The sequence below is a fragment of the Phyllobates terribilis genome, unplaced genomic scaffold, assembly GCF_046119375.1.
Source record: "Phyllobates terribilis strain yellow unplaced genomic scaffold, ASM4611937v1 Scaffold_1__5_contigs__length_1240528914, whole genome shotgun sequence".
In the NCBI taxonomy this organism is placed as follows: domain Eukaryota; kingdom Metazoa; phylum Chordata; class Amphibia; order Anura; family Dendrobatidae; genus Phyllobates; species Phyllobates terribilis.
The window spans coordinates 1,168,886,154-1,168,907,195 of NW_027362761.1; the positions used below are offsets into that span (position 1 = coordinate 1,168,886,154).

At 49.0% G+C, this 21,042-nt stretch overlaps 1 protein-coding gene across 1 annotated transcript in view; it reads right to left on the reverse strand.

Annotated features, from left to right (window-relative positions):
* The window catches only part of POLR1A (RNA polymerase I subunit A), a 65,575-nt gene extending 44,544 nt beyond the window's left edge, over positions 1–21,031 (reverse strand). The window contains exons 1-9 of the mRNA XM_073649128.1: positions 20,874–21,031; positions 19,294–19,498; positions 14,497–14,646; positions 14,298–14,405; positions 13,744–13,829; positions 12,969–13,075; positions 12,643–12,729; positions 12,075–12,171; positions 11,792–11,945 (exon numbers count right to left, since the gene is read on the reverse strand). Of these exons, the coding sequence (XP_073505229.1) occupies positions 11,792–11,945; positions 12,075–12,171; positions 12,643–12,729; positions 12,969–13,075; positions 13,744–13,829; positions 14,298–14,405; positions 14,497–14,646; positions 19,294–19,498; positions 20,874–20,950 (1,071 nt within the window). The 5' untranslated portion in view covers positions 20,951–21,031. The remainder of the gene's footprint in view (positions 1–11,791; positions 11,946–12,074; positions 12,172–12,642; positions 12,730–12,968; positions 13,076–13,743; positions 13,830–14,297; positions 14,406–14,496; positions 14,647–19,293; positions 19,499–20,873) is intronic.
* Between the last annotated feature and the right edge of the window lie 11 nt (positions 21,032–21,042).

The following is a 21,042-nucleotide window of genomic DNA, read 5'->3' on the forward strand; positions in this document are numbered from 1 at the left end:
TATATATATAGACCAAAAGTTTGGACACACCTTCTCATTTAAAGATTTTTCTGTATTTTCATGACTATGAAAATTGTACATTCACACTGAAGGCATCAAAGCTATGAATTAACACATGTGGAATTATATACTTAACCAAAAAGTGTGAAACAACTGAAAATATGTCTTATATTCTTCAAAGTAGCCACCTTTTGCTTTGATGACTGCTTTGCACACTCTTAGCATTCTCTTGATGAGCTTCAAGAGGTAGTCACCGGAAATGGTTTTCACTTCACAGGTGTGCCCTGTCAGGTTTAATAAGTGGGATTTCTTGCCTTATAAATGGGGTTGGGACCATCAGTTGTGTTGTGCAGAAGTCAGGTGGATACACAGCTGATAGTCCTACTGAATAGACTGTTAGAATTTGTATTATGGCAAGAAAAGAGCAGCTAAGTAAAGAAAAACGAGTGGCCATCATTACTTTAAGAAATGAAGGTCAGTCAGTCCGAAAAATTGGGAAAACTTTGAAAGTGTCCCCAAGTGCAGTTGCAAAAACCATCAAGCACTACAAAGAAACTGGCTCACATGAGGACCGCCCCAGGAAAGGAAGACCAAGAGTCACCTCTGCTTCTGAGGATAAGTTTATCCGAGTCACCAGCCTCAGAAATCACAGGTTAACAGCAGCTCAGATTAGAGACCAGGTCAATGCCACACAGAGTTCTAGCAGCAGACACATCTCTTCAACAACTGTTAAGAGGAGACTTTGTGCAGCAGGCCTTCATGGTAAAAGAGCTGCTAGGAAACCACGGCTAAGGACAGGCAACAAGCAGAAGAGACTTGTTTGGGCTAAAGAACACAAGGAATGGACATTAGACCAGTGGAAATCTGTGCTTTGTTCTGATAAGTCCAAATTTGAGATCTTTGGTTCCAACCACCGTGTCTTTGTGCGACGCAGAAAAGGTGAACGGATGGACTCTATATGCCTGGTTCCCACCGTGAAGCATGGAGGAGGAGGTGTGATGGTGCGGGGGTGCTTTGCTGGTGACACTGTTGGGGATTTATTCAAAATTGAAGGCATACTGAACCAGCATGGCTACCACAGCATCTTGCAGCGGCATGCTATTCCATCCGGTTTGCGTTTAGTTGGACCATAATTTATTTTTCAACAGGACAATGACCCCAAACACACCTCCAGGCTGTGTAAGGGCTATTTGACCAAGAAGGAGAGTGATGGGGTGCTACGCCAGATGACCTGGCCTCCACAGTCACCAGACCTGAACCCAATCGAGATGGTTTGGGGTGAGCTGGACCGCAGAGTGAAGGCAAAAGGGCCAACAAGTGCTAAGCATCTCTGGGAACTCCTTCAAGATTGTTGGAAGACCATTTCCGGTGACTACCTCTTGAAGCTCATCAAGAGAATGCCAAGAGGGTGCAAAGCAGTCATCGAAGCAAAAGGTGCCTACTTTGAAGAACCTAGAATATAAGACATATTTTCAGTTGTTTCACACTTTTTTGTTAAGTATATAATTCCACATGTGTTAATTCATAGTTTTGATGCCTTCAGTGTGAATGTACAATTTTCATAGTCATGAAAATACAGAAAAATCTTTAAATGAGAAGGTGTGTCCAAACTTTTGGTCTGTACTGTATATATATATATTTATATATATATATATATATACATATATATACATATATATATATATATATATATATATATATATATATATATATATATATATATATATATATCTCTGTCTTTCTCTCTATATTATAATATAGATATATATAGATAATATCCTTGATATGACAGTTTCTCAGAACAAAAAAATACTAATCATACTAGTAAATGTTATAATGCCTTATTATACCCCAGAAAATATTTGATTATATTAATCTGCATGACCTGTTAATTTTTATTTACTTCCAAGAATGAATATCCTATATATATCCTATATGCACAGCAGCACTCCATTATGGCCAAAATACATAAAGACAATAAAAACGTTTGATTTAAACTGTGTTATTACTCAATGAACTTTACTTCCAAAAACGGAGGTTCTTAGCGTATGTGTGCCCATCAACCGCTAAATGGGCCCATTTAAATTGTAGGTGTTTCAGCCCAGTAGTGACATGTTCTGTCCAGAGTTATAGGCTTGTAGCCTAAGAGAGGCATGTAGGCAGAGTAGTACCCATCAGATGGGAGTTCACCTTGCAGCGGTTGATGGGCACACATGAATTGGCCAATTTATGCGCTAAGAACCTCCGTTTTTTTGTAAGTAAAGCTCATTGAGTAATAACATACAGTAGTTTAAATCAAATGTTTTTATTGTCTTTATGTATTTTGGCCATAATGGAGTGCTGCTGCGCTTTCTTTTTATATATATTATGCAGTTTCTGCAGCTTGCACCTGTTCACATTAGGATGTGCTGGTCAGTTCATATATATATATATATATATATATATATATATATATATATATATATATATATATATATATATATATATATATATATATATATATATATATATATATATATATATATATATATATATTTTTTTTTTTTTTTATTGTTCATTCGCAGGAGCTACACCTGGTGTCTTAATTAGTAGGTAGAGATGGGATTTTTTCCTGAACGTAGCTGGACTGGAGCAAATCATGATGAGAGTTGAAGTTCTTTCCTTCCACAAAGTAACAAAACCCTCCCATACAAAAGAGAAACAATTATGACTCAAAAATCCAGTCTGAAGGCGCCATCTGCTGTTCACATGAAATATGACAAGACTTGTGGCTGAAAGGTTTTGGCACCATCTTGTGTTGGCACAGATTATTACCATTTAATTTTGGAATAATAAATACTTTAACCCCTTTCTGACCCTGGGCATACTAATACGCATCTGCGCCCTGGGCCTTTTGGGCCAAATACGTATTAGTGTGGGGAAATCGCTGCCAGGTGTCAGCTGATTGTTACAGCTGACACCCAGTACTATGTGCAGGGAGCGGTCCCGCACCGCTCCCTGCACATTAACCCCAGAAATGCTGCGATCGAAGCATTGCGGAAGCAAAGGGGGTGGTACGCGCCAATACCGCCTCTCCAGCGTTCTGTGTCGTCTGAGTCCGGTCTCGAATGTTGTCATGGTGACCCGATGTCATCATGACAACATCCGGGTCACCAGGAGGCAAGAAGTTACTTTGGTCATGCGCAGTGCATGATCAAAGCAACTTCTCCCTGTGCAGCGCTGACTGCGGTTGCGTGACCCATCACACAACTAAATGACGTCATGGAAGGTCCTTTTACACCATCTCGAGCCGCCGGGGAGCCAGGACGCACCATGGAGGAGACCGGGGTACCTCGGAGGGTGAGTATAATGGTTTGGTTTTTTTTTACCATTTTTATTCCTTTTTTTAACTATTACTTGGTCACACTATATAAATCCATGCCGGTTGCATGGATTTATATCGTGTGACCAAGTTGTCAAGTACCTTCCAAGTGATGCTAAAATCGCTTGGAAAGCGCTTGACAACCCGCATGTGGAATTGCAAGTGAAGAACGCTTCACATCCGCATGTCCCTGGCAGGAAAAACGCATGTAAAATCTGCATGTACAATCCGCATGTACAATCCGCATGCGTTTCTCCTGCCAGGGAGAAGCGGAAAAAATATCCAGCATTTCTGCATCGTGGGCACATAGCCTAAAACAGTCCCACTAGTTAAACCCTTTAGTGAACACTGTAAAAAAAAAAAAAAAAAAACTAAGCAAAAAACGATGCTTTATCATCATACCGCCAAACAAAAAATGGAATAAAATGAGATCAAAAAGACAAATATAAATAAAAATGGTACCGCTGAAAACATCATCTTGTCCCGCAAAAAACAAGCCGCCATACAGCTCCATCGGCAGGAAAATAAAAAAGTTATAAGTCTCAGAATAAAGCGATGCAAAAACAATTCTTTTTTCTATAAAATACTTTTTATTGTCTAAAGCGCCAAAACATAAAAAAACGATATAAATGCGGCACCGCTGTAAATGTACTGACCCGAAGAATAAAGGTGCCTTATCAATTTTACCACACGCAGAACGGCATAAAAACAAACAAACAAAAAAAAAAACAATCCCTGAATTGTTGGTTTTTGTTTATTCTGCCTCTCAAAGATCGGAATAGGAAGCGATCAAAAAGTGTCACATGCCTGAAAATGGTACCAATAAAAAAGTCAACTTGTCCTACAAAAAAACAAGCCGTCACATGACTGTCGGTCGGAATATGGAAAAATTATAGCTCTCAAAATATGGCGATGCAAAAACTAGTCTTTGCAAAAAAAAAGTTTTAGTGTGTGACAGCTGTCAATCATAAAAACCCGTTATCAATCTGGTGTCTCCGTAATCGCACCGACCCGAAGAATCAAGTTATCGAATAACTTATACTGCACGAGGAACGGCGTAAAAAATAAACTCTAGGGTTAGGGTAGTGCAAGGGTTGAGCCAAGGTTAGGGTTGTGCTAGGGTTAGGGTTTCAGACAAGGTTAGGGTTTCAGCCAAGGTTAGGGTTGTGCTGGGGTTAGGGTTTCAGACAAGGTTAGGGTTGTGCTAGGGTTAGGGTTTCAGACAAGGTTAGGGTTGAGATTTTTTGAAAAGTAAAGTAAAAAAAAAAAATGATGACGATATGGCGACTAATGTTGAGCGCAAGTGCTCGCTACTTGAGTTTGCATCGGGTGCTCGGGTATGCACCGTGTATAGCGGGTGCTGGAGTGACATGCTCGAGTCTCCACCCCAAATGTTTTGCAGCTGTTATACAGCCAAAAAAACCTTGGGATTGCCTGCCATGCACGAGCGATCCCCGCATGTTTTTTTTTTGGGTGTCTAACAACCGTTAAACATGTGGGGCGGGGACTCGAGCATGTCACTCGAGCACCCGCGATACATGGTGCATACCAGAGTTCCCGATGCAAACTCAAAAAGCGAACACTTGCATTCAAGACTAATGACAACTTATTCAATATGATGACCTAATGTTATCAAACTCTGTGTCGTACCTCTGGGTTCAAAATGTTCACTATACCCCTTGATAAAATCCTTGAGGGGTGTAGTTTCCAAAATGAGGTCACTTGTGGGGGGTTTCCACTGTTTAGGCACATCATGGACTCTCTAAACGCGACATGGCGTCCACTAATTATTCAAGCAAATGTTACATTCAAAAAGTAAATGGCGCTCCTTCCCTTCCGAACCCTGCCATATGCCCAAGCAGTGGTTTTCCCCCACATATGGGGTATCGGCGTGCTCAGGAGAAATTGCACAACAGTTTTTACATTTCATTTTCTCCTCTTACCCTTGTGAAAATGCAAAATTGGGGGCTGAAAAACATTTTTGTTGGAAAAACGTGAAAATATTATTTTTATGGCTCAATGCTATAAACTTCTGTGAAGCACCTGGGGGTTCAAGGTGCTCACCACACATCTAGATAAGTTCCCTGAGGAGTCTAGTTTCCAAAACGGTGTCACTTGTGGGGGGTTTCCACTGTTTAGGCACATCAGGGTCTCTCCAAACGCAACATGGCGTCCGCTAATTATTCAAGCAAATTTTACATTCAAAAAGTCTAATGGCGCTCCTTCCCTTTCAAACCCTGCCATGCGCCCAAACAGTGGTTTTCTCCCACATATTGGGTATCGGCTTACTCAGGAGAGATTTCACAACAAATTTTGTGGTCCATTTTTTCCTGTTACCCCTGTGAAAATAAAAAAAATTTGGGTCTAAAGTAACATTTTTGTGAAAAAAGTTAAATGTTCATTTTTTTCTTCCCCATTCCAAAAATTCCTGTGAAGCACCTGAAGGGTTAATAAAGTTCTTGAAAGTGGTTTTGAGCACCTTGAGGGGTGCAGTTTTTAGAATGGTGTCACTTTGGGGTATTTTCTGCCATAAAGGCCCCTCAAAGTCACTTCAAATGTGATGTGGTCCCTAAAAAGAGGGATTTTTGGTACTCACCGTAAAATCTCTTTCTTGGAGCCTTCATTGGGGGACACAGGACCATGGGTGTATGCTGTTGTCACTAGGAGGCTGACACTATGCAAAAAAAGGAAAATAGCTCCTCCTCCGCAGTATGCACCCGCCTACAGGCACCAAGCTCACCAGTTAGTGGCTAGAGCAGTAGGAGAAGCACAAAATAACCAACTATGTAATGCTCAACGGGGCACAACCGTGAAAAACTAAATGAGATGCCCAACAGGGCCAACAGGACATATGTCCAAAAACAGGGAGGGTGCTGTGTCCCCCAATGAAGGCTCCAAGAAAGAGATTTTACGGTGAGTACCAAAAATCCCTCTCTCTCCATCGTTTCATTGGGGGACACAGGACCATGGGACGTCCCAAAGCAGTCCCCTGGGTGGGAGAACAGAAGATAATCACAGACTAAGTCAGACTTCGGCAACTTCCGCCTGCAGGACCTTCCGTCCGAGACTGGCATCAGCCGAAGAATAAGTGTGGACCTTGTAAAACCTTGAAAAGGTGTGAAGATAAGACCACGTGGCGGCCTTACAGATTTGAGAAGCCGAAGCCTGATGGCGGACCGCCCAAGAGGCCGCCACCGCCCGGGTGGAGTGAGCCCTTACTCCAGGAGGGGGAGGTTTGCCCGAGATGCGATGTGCCTCCAAGATGGTCGAACGTATCCAACGGGCGATGGTTGACTTGGAAGCAGGGAGACCCTTGCGATGCCCCTCAGGGATGACAAAAAGGGCATCCGAGCGCCGAAGGGAGAATGTTCTGGAAAGGTACACACGTAGAGCTCTGACCAGGTCCAGTTTGTGCAGAGACTTCTCCCGTGGATGCACAGGAGCAGGGCAAAAGGAAGGAAAAACGATGTCCTCATTAATGTGAAAAGCGGAAACCACCTTTGGCAAAAAGGAAGGCACCGGCCTGAGCACTACTTTGTCTTGATGGAATACCAGAAAAGGTTACCGACAAGAGAGGGCTGAGAGTTCTGCGACCCTTCTAATAGAGGTAACAGCCACCAGAAAGGCCACCTTTTAGGAAAGGAGAGAGGCTGGAATGTCCTGAATGGGTTCAAATGGAGGCAGTTGTAGGACGCTTAGGACCATATTAAGGTCCCATGGTTCCACTGGAGGGCGATAGGGAGGCGCCAGGTGGGCCACCCCTTGTAGAAACGTCCTGACCTGAGGACGGCTAGCTAAGTTACGTTGGAATAGAATGGACAAGGCCGAAACTTGGCCCTTGAGAGTGCGGAAAGATAGTCCCGCCTCTAGGCCAGACTGAAGAAAAGCCAAAATGACTGGCAAAGGAAAGGACATAGGAGTCAACTGATCTTGTTCGCAGTGACGAAAAAAGGCTCTCCAAGTTCTGTGGTATATGAGCGAGGTAGCGGGTTTTCTGGCGTTAATTAGGGTCTGAATGACATGGTCGGTAAAGCCCGCAGTCTTCAACACCGCGGCCTCAACGGCCATACCGTTAAATTCAGAGAACGAGAACTCTGATGAAGAATAGGACCCTGAGAGAGGAGGTCCGGACGGTCTGGTAGTCTCCAGGGGGAGTTGACAAGCAGATTTACCAGATCTGCGTACCAGACGCGTCTGGGCCAATCTGGGGCTACTAGGAGAACTGGTACTCCCTCTGTCTTGACCTTTTTGATGACTCGAGGGATCAAAGGTAGAGGTGGAAAGAGATAGGGCAGTTGGAACTGTGACCATGATATGACTAGCGCGTCCTGGGCGATTGCTAGCGGATCGCGGGACCGAGCTACAAAAGGACGGAACCTTGTGGTTTAACCGGGACGCCATGAGGTCGACGTCCGGCGTGCCCCACCGTAAGAAGATTTGGTGAAACACCTCGGGATGGAGAGACCATTCTCCTGAGGCGAGGCCCTGCCGACTGAGAAAGTCGGCCGCCCAGTTGTTGACCCCTGGAATGTGGACTGCTGAGATTGCCGGGACAATCTTCTCGGCCCAAAGTAGCACTTTTGCCACTTCTTTTAAACGGGCTTGCTGCGCGTTCCTCCCTGGTGTTTTATGTATGCCACGGCCGTGGCATTGTCCGATTGTACACGGACTGAGAACCCTGCCAGGATCTTCTGCCAGTGACGCAACGCCAGGTAAATCGCTCTTCTCTCCAGAATGCTGATGGGGACGGAGACTTCGTGGGGACTCCACCAACCCTGGACCGTGTGTTGTAGAAAAACTGCCCCCCAACCGATGAGACTGGCATCGGTCGTGACCACCTGCCAGCGAAGCGGAAGGAATGATCTCCCGGGTCTGAAGGAAGAGGGGCGGGACCACCAGGTTAGCGACCGTCTTACTTGACGAGGTAACTTGATGCGTCGATCTAGAGATGACGGATTCATGTCCCAAGTTGAGAGAAGGGCTAGTTGAAGAGACCGGGTATGGAACTGGGCAAACGGAATTGCCTCCATGGCTGCTACCATCTTTCCCAGGACACTCATGCATAGGCGAAGGGAGTGTGGACTTGGGTCGGAGAGGATGTGGATTCCTTGTCGTAGGGAGTTTATCTTTTCCCTCGGAAGGAGGACCCGGGCACGGGTCGTGTCGAACTGCATCCATAGGAAGGTTAAGCGTTGGGATGGGACCAGAGAGGATTTGTCCGTGTTGATTAGCCAGCCTAACCGGGAGAGAGTGTTCAAGGTGATCTGGAGACTGTGGAGACAGTCCCTGAACGTGGGGCCTTTGATTAACAGGTCGTCGAGGTAGGGGATGATTACAATTCCCCTTGTTCGAAGAATGGCCATCACTGTAGCCATCACCTTTGTGAAAACCCTCGGGGCTGTGGCGAGGCCGAAGGGGAGGGCAGTGAACTGGTAATGCGCGTTCCTGAAGGAAAAGCGAAGGAACCTCTGATGTGACGCGCAGATTGGGATGTGAAGGTACCCATCCTGAATGTCCACTGAACATAAGATATTCCCCGGCCTTCATCGAGGCGATTACCGACCTGAGGGACTCCATCCTGAGCTGTCGGATGCGTACATGTCGATTTAGCTGTTTGAGGTCCAGAATCGGACGTAGTGAGCCGTCCTTTTTTGGGACAACGAAGACATTTGAGTAAAAACCGTAAAACCTTTCCTGAACGGGAACGGGGATTATGACTCCTGAGCGTAGAAGAGAAGTGATGGCTTGGAGGAAACCGGGAAGCAGAGATGGTTGTGGGGGCGGGACCTGAGAAAACGTAATCGTGGGCTGGAGTCGAACTCTATTTTGTAGCCGGAAGTCACAATTTCTTTGACCCAGGCATCCTCTATTGCCGGGAGCCAAGAATCTGTGAACAGAAGGAGACGGCCGCCCACCCTGGGAGAAGTCCCAGGTGGGAGTGACCCGTCATGTTGAGGAAAACCTGTTGGATCGAGATCGTGATCCAGAGGACTTGGAGGAGCAACTCTTTGGGCGCCAGTTAGGCGTGGGCCTAAAGGAGGGTTTACGACTGTCCCGCTGTGCTGGAGTACGGTTCTGTTGAGAGGAGGGGTTCGGTTGAGCGAACTGACGAAAGGACCGGAACTGAAGGGGGCGTCTCCTAGGAAAAGGGCGTTTGGGTCTGGGCTGGGGGAGAGAGGTGCTCTTACCCCCAGTAGCATCAGAGATGATCTGATCTAGCTTGGATCCAAACAGCCTGGAACCTTGAAAAGGAAGATTAGTTAGAGATCTTTTGGAGAGGGACGGACTGAGGGCTCCCTGGGTTTGGGCATATGTGCCTGACCAGGGATACTGCAGAGGAGGGCGCTGTGAGCAGGGAGGGTGGGGGTCTGTGTCAGGACAGAGCCTACCCGATCCTGTAGAGAAGTGGTCCCGTGTCCCCCTGAAGGCTCCGAAGGTGAGGCTGGAGCAGGTCAATAGGTGGCGACGGAGCAGGGAGCTGCGTCTGCCAGAGTGATGGCGTAGGTGCAGCGGACGCATCTTTGATGATGGAGTGCGACGAGGCTCCGATAGGCAGATGGAAGGGGGGCGGGCTTGAGAGGCCCCCCGATGATAGGTCCGCAGAGAGCACGAGGGCGTGACGGAAGCGTCACTATGCTCCTCGGCCCTGGTTGGTCAAAAAGAAGGGGGCGTATAGCCGTCGGAGCGGGACCGCCCACCGGACACGCCCCCCCCCGACGGGGAGAAGCGCAGCAGATTAGCTACGCATTATGAAGGAGGAGGAAGTGGCCCAGGGAAGCGCTGTTAAGCGCCATGTTTGGTGAGAGGGTGAGGGGTGAGGGAGGCATGTAACGCCGGGGGACTGGGACCTGTAGGTAAAAGCAGGGAAGTACCTCTCTTAGTGGGTCCGGGGATCGTCCTTCCGTTCTCCTTCTGAGGATGGTCTCAGGATGCCTTCCTGGATAGGAGGGGGGATCCTGGCTTTTCCTCCTTCCCGCACTGTCCGGTCCTGGACAGTGCCGGAGACGGTGTCAACCCCAGAAAAACTGGGGGAAGGTCACCCGCAGGGACCACCGTCTCCCTCCCAGGCCGCTCCAAGGAGGGGGCTGGGGTGGGGAACAGGCTAGGACTGGCCACCGAAATCACCCTGAGACACCCTAAGGTGACAGGGGAAAAGTCCGGCCCAGCGGGTCCGAGAGTGGGCGATGTGGGGGTAGCCACATTGCTCTCTCGGGCGCTAGTGGGTTAACAGGGGACGCAGTGTTCCCTGTTAGCCTGAAGAGCTGTATCTGAAAGAGAAAAAACAAGGATTAATAAACACAACAAGGTTGGATCAGTGAAGATCCAGGTCCACCTCCTACAGACACTAAGCTTAAACTGGTGAGCCTGGTGCCTGTAGGCGGGTGCATACTGCGGAGGAGGAGCCATTTTCCTTTTTTTGCCTAGTGTCAACCTCCCAGCGACAGCAGCATACACCTATGGTCCTGTGTCCCCCGATGAAGAGATAGAGAAAAATGGTTTTGTAAATTTTGTTGGAAAAATGAGAAATCGCTGGTCAACTTAACCCTTATAGCTCCCTAACAAAAAAAAAATTTTGGTTCCAAAATTGTGCTGATGTAAAGTAGACATGTGGGAAATGTTATTTATTAACTCTTTTGTGTGACATATCTCTCTGATTTAAGGGCATGAAATTTAAAATTTCAAAAATTGCGAAATTTTCACAATTTTCGCCAAACTTCTGTTTTTTCACAAATAAACGCAAGTCATATCGAAGAAATTTTACCACAATCATGAAGTATAATATGTCACGAAAAAACATTCTCAGAATCAGGAGGATCCGTTGAAGCGTTCCAGAGTAATTACCTCATAAAGTGACAGTGGTCAGAATTGTAAAAATTGGCCCGGTCATTAACGTGCAAACCACCCTGGGGGGTAAAGGGGTTAATAATACTGACATTTTCACACAACTTCATCCTATTTAATATGTAATCTGAAATATAGATCCTAAGTTAAACACTTTATGTAAAGATAATGTTATATTATCCCTGAAAAATCACTCCAAAGTGTCGCCAACTAAACGTCCGTCCCTTGTCTTACTCGCTGTACTCCACCATTTTTCCGTCTTTAGCAGCAGAGGCACCAAGACGGATTACAGGAATAGAGAAAAAGCTGCTAAATTCTCAAAAACAAAATTAATAATACACTGCAGCAAACGGAGGACAAAAGAGAGTATTTGTCTCTTTCTCTAAAGAGGTGTGGGTGGTTCTGTCTCCCTGCGCTTCTGTCTGTCACACTGCATTAAGGCAGGCGAGGCATTGAACAATGACAAGTACAATGCATATTTAGAAGGAATAAAGAAAAAAAAAGGAAGCTCCAGCACCTTCAGTGCTGGCAGAATGCTGATGACACCTGAATGAAAAAGAGTGGATAGGAAGTTACACGACATCCTACCTCTGTCCTAGTGCCCTGCGGACTGATCTTCTGCTCCTCAGCCATCACGGCCAGTAACTTCTGTATGAGGGTGACGTCTTTTAGGACGGACTGCAGGTTAACCGTCTGCCCGTTGGTGAACATTTGATCCGCCATGCGACTGACAGGGCGGTAACTGCGCAAAGAAGAGAATGGGAAACTCAGAGGACAAGTTCGAGCAGGACTCCCCCGTCACAGCAGCGGACAATCAGAGGGACAGAGACCCTCCACCATGGCGAGAAAACCCATCCACGTGATGACCTACCGAGCCGGAGGGACCACCACCAGATCAAGGAAGAACACGTCTGGAGAGAACTCCTTGTCGATGGCCATGCCAGAAAACAGGCACTGGAGGAAGAAACCTGGAGACGTAGAACAAAAGATGGTCAGAAGGCAGAAATACAGGGATGATGTCAATATAAACCCTTCACCCCCAGGACATTTTCGTTTTTTAATTTTTTCTCCCTTTCCTATAACTTCCTATCCACTCTTTTTCAGTGGGCAGTCCCCGCTTCATCAGTATTCTGCCAGCACTATAGGTGCTGGACCTTCCTTTTTTGTTCTTACTTCTATACATGCATTGTACCTGTCACTATCCAATTAAAGCCAACCATCATGTGCGGGGAAAGATGTGGGCTTGGCGTGCGAGGCAGGGAGCTGGCATATTACATTTAGGATAGTTTCTTTAACTCCTGGACAACGCCTTTAAATCCTCTGACGTGAAGACATGTGACAACAGTAGCCAATCAATGACTGCTGTTACAAAATGTCATCCACCGAGGAGGACGGTGTGTCAATCAGTGTGAGGGTAGATGTTATAAGCGTGGCGCTACCTTCATTTTTCCATAGAGCCTCTACGTGCTCCTTTGTAGTGCTGGGAGTCAGGAAGCCTCGTTCAGTGAGCTCGGTGGTGTCCTCACCTGAAAAAAAAGGGGAAAGAAAAGTTACTAAATTCCCACATGTATACAGGATTGAAGCCCCATCCTATTGCATAACCGCTTAGATGCCGCAGTCAGCATTGCCTGCAGCATCTAAAGGAGTTAAAACTTTCCCGCCACCCTAGAACCACCGGGAAAAATTGTCAAATTTAAAAGAGGACGCTTTTCTAAATTTTGATTCACCCGAAAGAGATAAAATGAATATAGCGGGGGGGACTCACTTCCCGGGACGTCCGTACTCTTAGCTGGATTCTTCTTGACCACTTTGGAGCTCATCAGGACGGTCAGCTTGCTGTTGTGTTCTTTCCGGACGGCGGAGGACGGCGCCCTGAAAGAAATAAAATAATTTGGTCAAAAGTTTGGGTGACCCTCATTCAGTCTTCCCAGCCAGCAGAGAAGTTTAGAAACCAAAACAAAATAAAATAGTATTTTAGAATTTTTGCTACATAAAATTACTCAAAAATGCCCTGGTGGTCTAGGGTAGCGTGTGGGGATGAGGACCCTTTTTTTTTTTCTTGAAAGCAGTGAATTAATACCAGCCTAGATCATGATAGGGAGATTAGTGGTGGTGGCAGGGGGGAGAATCCCTATTTCCCTGGGGGTCTGGGGTAGTAAGAAATGAAGATACAGTGTAGAGTAGCTTCCGTAATGATCTATAGTAGTGATGGGGATTAAGATCTGCACCTCGGATTGTCTAGGACATTGGTGGATTAATGCCGACCTCCCTGGTGGTCTAGAGCAGTGGAGGGGTTTAATGGTGGCTTTTCTGTTGGTCTAGGGTAATATAACAACTCCTGCCTCCTTCCTTGGTGGTGTAAAGCCTCCTTCCCTAGTAGGAGGTTTATTGCTTTTTATCCTGGTGGTCTAGAGGGGTTAATACTTGATGCATCTACCCATAAGAAAAGTGACTTTCTGAACTGATTAAATTTTTTTTTACCCCAGTGTAAAAAGACGGTGGGCATAAATGGATCCCAGCACGGTCTCCCCATTACTCACATGCAATGAGGACATTTCTTCGCCCCCATTTGTGTCCTCCAGAAGTCCAGGAGAAGACTGTTCCTGGTCACACAGATATTCTTCACCTGAGGAGAAGTCACAGATGGAAAATCACTACTAGGACCCCCATCACCGGGACCAAGCACTATGACAGGCGACATTCTGACCATCTGTGGTTAAAGGGGTTGTCCACAATTTTTTTATTATTATTTTTTTTCCTTAAATGCATTTATTTGGGACTTAAAAAAAAAAAAAAAGTTTTGCGGTTGGGTTTTATTAGTGCAAAATATCTATTTGGCTTTTACAAGGATCTTTATTTCCCGACGCATTCAACTCTAATGTGGTCGGTGGGAGCTCAGAAAATAGATAAACTTCCCATCAGACGTCAGAAGGAGCTCACTGATGGTTTCTCAGTTAACTCATTCTGCAGCCAGTTCAACACATAGGATACAGAAGGCAAAGTTTTTAAAGAAACCCAATTGCAAAAGTTAGTTTTAGCCCAAAATAAATGTATCTAAGGGGAAAAAAAAAAAGTCAACTCTGCAGATACTGACCCGGGATACGTCCTGCTTCTTGGGGTAGGCTTTAAGCACTTTTTTGGTGTAGGTTTCCAGTTCTTCTTGAATCTCCGTGCCGCTGGCCGTGGGGCTACCTTCTAGGAACTGGAGGCAGAAGAAAAGTGAACGGTCGGATCTACAAGTCCTCATCTTATAAGGAGTCGGCCAAGAAATCGTTATAAAGCACCCGACTCACCCGGCTGAGAACGGCCTCCAACTCATAGACCTCCTGCAGAGCCCCCCGCTCCAGCAACTTCAGCTGGTTACGTAGCAGATGGACAGCGGATCGAGGACACGTCAGCAGACAACACTGGAAGCACGAGCCCTTCACAAGCGGGTACAGTTTCTTTAGGAGAAAGAAGAGGGAAGGAAAAGTATTTTAAAAGAAATCCAAATTCCGACAATTCTCATGGTGATCCGTCGTAACTTCAAAGTTCAAATTAGACATAATTTCACACAAAGTCAGAAAAATGGGCTAAACAAACAACTTTGTTTCAAGCATGTGATGCTCGTGCAAACGCAATTGTGGCAAGTAACAGGTGCGGGCAATATGAAAATCACTACTGAAACCAGATAAAAAGGGGAGAAGTTGACTCAATCTTTGCATTGTGAGTCTGTGTGTGCTACATTAAGCATGAAGAACAGAAAGAGGAGAAGAGAACTGTTTGAGGACTTGAAAACCAAAATTGTTGATATTATTCAACAATCTCAAGGTTACAAGTCCATCTCCAGAGACCTTGATGTTTCTTTGTCCACGGTGCACAAAATAATCAAGAAGTTTACAACCCATGGCACTGTAGCTAATCTCCCTGGACGTGGACGGCAGAGAAAAATTGATGAAAGGTTGCAACGAAGAATATTTTCGATGGTGGATAAGCAGCCCCATTCACATTCCCAAGAAATTCAAGCTGTCCTGCAGGTCAGGGTGCATCAGTGTCAGTGCGAACTATCCGTCAACATTTGAATGAAATGAAACGCTATGGCAGGAGACCCAGGAGGATCTCACTGCTAACACAGACATAAAAATGCTAGACTGCAGTTTGCCGAATGTACATGACTAAGAAAAAACCTTCACGGAAAGCGTCTTGTGGACAGATGAGACCAATATAGAGCTTTTCGGTAAAGCACATCATTCTACTGTTTACCAAAAACAGAATGAGGTCTACAAAGAAAAGAACACAGTACCTACAGTCAAATATGGTGGAGGTTCAAAGATGTTTTGGGGTTGTTTTGCTTCCTCTGGCACTGGGTACCTTGACTGCGTGCAAGGCATCATGAAATCTGAAGATTCCCAAAGGATTTTGGGTGGCAATGTAGTGCCCAGTGTCAGAAATCTGGGTTTGCGTCCTAGGTCATGGGTCTTCCAGGAGGCCAATGACTCCAAACATACTTCAAGAAGCCCCCAGAAATGGATGGAAACAAAGGAGAGTTCTGAAGTGACCAGCAATGAGTCCGGATCTAAATCCCATTGATCACCTGTGGAGAGATCTTAAAATTGCTGTTGGGAGAAGACGTCTTCAGATATGAGAGACCGGGAGGAGTTTGCAAAATTACAGTAGAGAGGTGTAAGAAGCTTGTAGATGGTTATAGGAAGCGATTGATTGCAGTTATTTATTCCAAAGGGTGTGCAACCAAATATTAAGTTGAGGGTGCCAACAATTTTTTTGGGGGGTTCTTCCAATACACACACAGGAAATAAACATGTGTATAACGAAACAAGTGTAATTGCATTAATGTTCTGGGAGAAATACTTCAATTTCTGGAACAATTTCAAGAGTGCCAACACTTTCAACCATGACTGTATATAATATATATTTTATATTTATTTATCGGTTTTTGCAGGAAGAGATGATTTTGAATGAAACCTTTCATCTTGACAGAATTTTTCGCTAATATTTTTAGGATATTTTCCGAGGAGAAAAAAAAAATACAATTGTTTTTAATTCATTTTTTAACTAATAATTTACTAAATTAAATTTAATTACTTTTGTTTTTCCGAAAAAAAAAAACAATGATAATAATAGTAGCTAAAAAGGATTTAAAACTGTACAAAAAAAAAGTTAGTTTGTGTCTCCATTACCTGAGATATGTAACTTGGGGTGGAGTAATGGGAGGGTTTTGTGAGCTGTAGTTTCTACTTGCCCCATTTTTAGGCACATAAAGAGAAGAGCCCCCCCCAACCCCTCCTCCCAGACGGCAAAAGAGAGCCCCCACCCCGCCGTAGAGCCCCCAGCCCCCCCCGCCGGACGGCAGACAAGAGAGCCCCCCGGCCAGACAAGAGAGCCCCCGCCGGACGACAGACAAGAGAGCCCGCCCCCCCGCCGGACGGCAGACAAGAGAGCCCACCTCCCCCCCCCCCCGCCGGACAAGAGAGCCCGCCCCCCCCCCCGGACGGCAGACAAGAGAGCCCACCCCCCCCCCGCCGGACGGCAGACAAGAGAGCCCCCCCCCAGACAGCAGACAAGAGAGCCCACCCCCCCCCCCGCCGGACAAGAGAGCCCCCCCCCGGACGGCAGACAAGAGAGCCCCCCCCCCCAGACAGCAGACAAGAGAGCCCACCCCCCCCCCGCCGGACAAGAGAGCCCACCCCCCCCCCCCGGACGGCAGACAAGAGAGCCCATCCCCCCCCCCAGACAGCAGACAAGAGAGCCCATCCCCCCCCCCAGACAGCAGACAAGAGAGCCCATCCCCCCCCCCCAGACAGCAGAAAAGAGAGCCCATCCCCCCCCCAGACAGCAGAAAAGAGAGCCCATCCCCCCCCCAGACAGCAGACAAGAGAGCCCACCCCCCCCAGACAGCAGACAAGAGAGCCCACCCCCCCCAGACAGCAGACAAGAGAGCCCACCCCCCCCCAGACAGCAGACAAGAGAGCCCACCCCCCCCAGACAGCAGACAAGAGAGCCCATCCCCCCCCCCCCAGAACAAGAGAGCCCACGCCCCCCCCCCCCGCCGGACAAGAGAGCCCCCCCCCGGACGGCAGACAAGAGAGCCCGCCGCCCCCCCGGACGGCAGACAAGAGAGCCCGCCCCCCCCCCCGGACGGCAGACAAGAGAGCCCGCCCCCCCCCGGACGGCAGACAAGAGAGCCCGCCCCCCCCCCCAGACGGCAGACAAGAGAGCCCATCCCCCCCAGACGGCAGACAAGAGAGCCCATCCCCCCCCCCCCCGACGGCAGACAAGAGAGCCCATCCCCCCCCCCCCAGACGGCAGACAAGAGAGCCCCCCCCGGACGGCAGACAAGAGAGCCACCCCCCCCCGGACGGCAGACAAGAGAGCCCCCCCCCCGGACAGCAGACAAGAGAGCCCCCCCCCCCCCCCAGACAGCAGACAAGAGAGCCCCCCCCCCAGACAGCAGACAAGAGAGCCCCCCCCCCAGACAGCAGACAAGAGAGCCCCCCCAGACAGCAGACAAGAGAGCCCATCCCCCCCCCCCCACCGGACGGCAGACAAGAGAGCCCACCCCCCCCCCGCCGGACGGCAGACAAGAGAGCCCCCCCCCCCCCCCCAGACAGCAGACAAGAGAGCCCATCCCCCCCCCCAGAACAAGAGAGCCCACGCCCCCCCCCCCCCCGCCGGACAAGAGAGCCCCCCCCGGACGGCAGACAAGAGAGCCCGCCGCCCCCCCGGACGGCAGACAAGAGAGCCCGCCCCCCCCCCCCGGACGGCAGACAAGAGAGCCCGCCCCCCCCCCCGGACGGCAGACAAGAGAGCCCATCCCCCCCCCCCCAGACGGCAGACAAGAGAGCCCATCCCCCCCCCCCAGACGGCAGACAAGAGAGCCCATCCCCCCCCCCCCCCCCAGACGGCAGACAAGAGAGCCCATCCCCCCCCCCCCCAGACGGCAGACAAGAGAGCCCATCCCCCCCCCCCCCCCAGACGGCAGACAAGAGAGCCCATCCCCCCCCCCCCCAGACGGCAGACAAGAGAGCCCATCCCCCCCCCCCCCAGACAGCAGACAAGAGAGCCCATCCCCCCCCCCCCCAGACAGCAGACAAGAGAGCCCCCCCCCCCCGGACGGCAGACAAGAGAGCCCCCCCCCCCCGGACGGCAGACAAGAGAGCCCCCCCCCCGGACAGCAGACAAGAGAGCCCCCCCCCCCCCCCCGGACAGCAGACAAGAGAGCCCCCCCCCAGACAGCAGACAAGAGAGCCCCCCCCCCAGACAGCAGACAAGAGAGCCCCCCCAGACGGCAGACAAGAGAGCCCCCCCCCAGACAGCAGACAAGAGAGCCCCCCCAGACAGCAGACAAGAGAGCCCATCCCCCCCCCCCGCCGGACGGCAGACAAGAGAGCCCACCCCCCCCCGCCGGACGGCAGACAAGAGAGCCGCCCCCCCCAGACAGCAGACAAGAGAGCCCCCCCCCCCCCCCCGGACGGCAGACAAGAGAGGCCCCCCCCCCCCCCGGACGGCAGACAAGAGAGCCCCCCCCCCGGACGGCAGACAAGAGAGCCCCCCCCCCGGACGGCAGACAAGAGAGCCCCCCCCAGACAGCAGACAAGAGAGCCCCCCCCCCCCCAGACAGCAGACAAGAGAGCCCCCCCCCCCAGACAGCAGACAAGAGAGCCCCCCCCCCCCCAGACAGCAGACAAGAGAGCCCCCCCCCCCCAGACAGCAGACAAGAGAGCCCCCCCCCCAGACAGCAGACAAGAGAGCCCCCCCCCCAGACAGCAGACAAGAGAGCCCCCCCCCAGACAGCAGACAAGAGAGCCCCCCCCCCAGACAGCAGACAAGAGAGCCCCCCCCCCAGACAGCAGACAAGAGAGCCCATCCCCCCCCCCCGCCAGACAAGAGAGCCCACCCCCCCCCCCCCCGCCGGCAGACAAGAGAGCCCACCCCCCCCCCCCCCGCCGGACGGCAGACAAGAGAGCCCACCCCCCCCCCCCCCGCCAGACAAGAGAGCCCCCCCCCCCCCCCCGCCGGACGGCAGACAAGAGAGCCTCCGGTCGATATGAAGCCACATTACAATTGGGGGCACTGGCAAACACGACACTTACATCGAACAGCAGGGGGTTATACACGGTCAGCGGCAGCTCAATATGGCCGAGATGTCCGGGGCAGTTGGAGAAGTCCTGGGCGCAGGTGTCGCACACCTCTCTGCTGTCCGCCGGGCCCAAGGACAGATCGTACAGACCGTTCACCATGGGATTCCCCGCAGCGTCCACGTACTGGGGGTTGGTGATGGCCTTTACACTCAGCTGCCTAAAAAAGAAAAGGACGCCGGTCACAATATGGAAGAGACCACACTGATTACTCTGCACCGCGGGACCGCCGGAGCCTGAGGCCTGTTTTATAATTTTGAGTCCGGTGGGCAACAAGTCAGACAGGGCTGTCATCACCCTTTGCACCAGCAGAATAGTGAGTGCAGCTCTGGAGTATAATACAAAATGTAACACAGGATCAGTAATGTAATGTATGTACACAGTGACTGCACCAGCAGAATAGTGAGTGCAGCTCTGGAGTATAATACAGGATGTAACTCAGAATCAGTAATGTAATGTATGTACACAGTGACTGCACCAGCAGAATAGTGAGTGCAGCTCTGGAGTATAATACAGGATGTAACACAGGATCAGTAATGTAATGTATGTACACAGTGACTGCACCAGCAGAATAGTGAGTGCAGCTCTGGAGTATAATACAGGATGTAACTCAGGATCAGTAATGTAATGTATGTACACAGTGACTGCACCAGCAGAATAGTGAGTGCAGCTCTGGAGTATAATACAGGATGTAACTCAGGATCAGTAATGTAATGTATGTACACAGTGACTGCACCAGCAGAACAGTGAGCGCAGCTCTGGAGTATAATACAGGATGTAACTCAGAATCAGTAATGTAATGTATGTACACAGTGACTGCACCAGCAGAATAGTGAGTGCAGCTCTGGAGTATAATACAGGATGTAACTCAGGAACAGTACTGTAATGTATGTACACAGTGACTGCACCAGCAGAATAGTGAGTGCAGCTCTGGAGTATAATACAGGATGTAACTCAGGATCAGTAATGTAACGTATGTACACAGTGACTGCACCAGCAGAATAGTGAGTGCAGCTCTGGAGTATAATACAGGATGTAACTCAGGATCAGTACAGGATCAGTAATGTAATGTATGTACACAGTGACTGCACCAGCAGAATAGTGAGTGCAGCTCTGGAGTATAATACAGGATGTAACTCAGGATCAGTAATGTATGTACACAGTGACTGCACCAGCAGAATAGTGAGTGCAGCTCTGGAGTATAATACAGGATGTAACTCAGGATCAGTAATGTAATGTATGTACACAGTGACTGCACCAGCAGAATAGTGAGTGCAGCTCTGGAGTATAATACAGGATGTAACTCAGGATCAGTACAGGATCAGTAATGTATGTATGTACACAGTGACTGCACCACAGAATAGTGAGTGCAGCTCTGGAGTATAATACAGGATGTAACTCAGGATCAGTAATGTAATGTAATGTAATGTACACAGTGACGGCACCAGCAGAATAGTGATTGCAGCTCTGGAGCACACAGGATCAGTACGCAGCACAGCAGCCTTGCCCCATGTAATAACACATTATCTCGTCACCTGATCTCCTCTGAGGAATAGACACCAAACGCGATGTCCTGCAGGCGCCGCCATGGCACGTCCCTGGAGAACAGCATGGTGCGGAGTGCGAGCTCTGAGGCCACCGCTCTCAGCCACACGTGTAGGACCCGGAAGCGGAATATTCCACTGAGCAACCAGGATGGGGGTG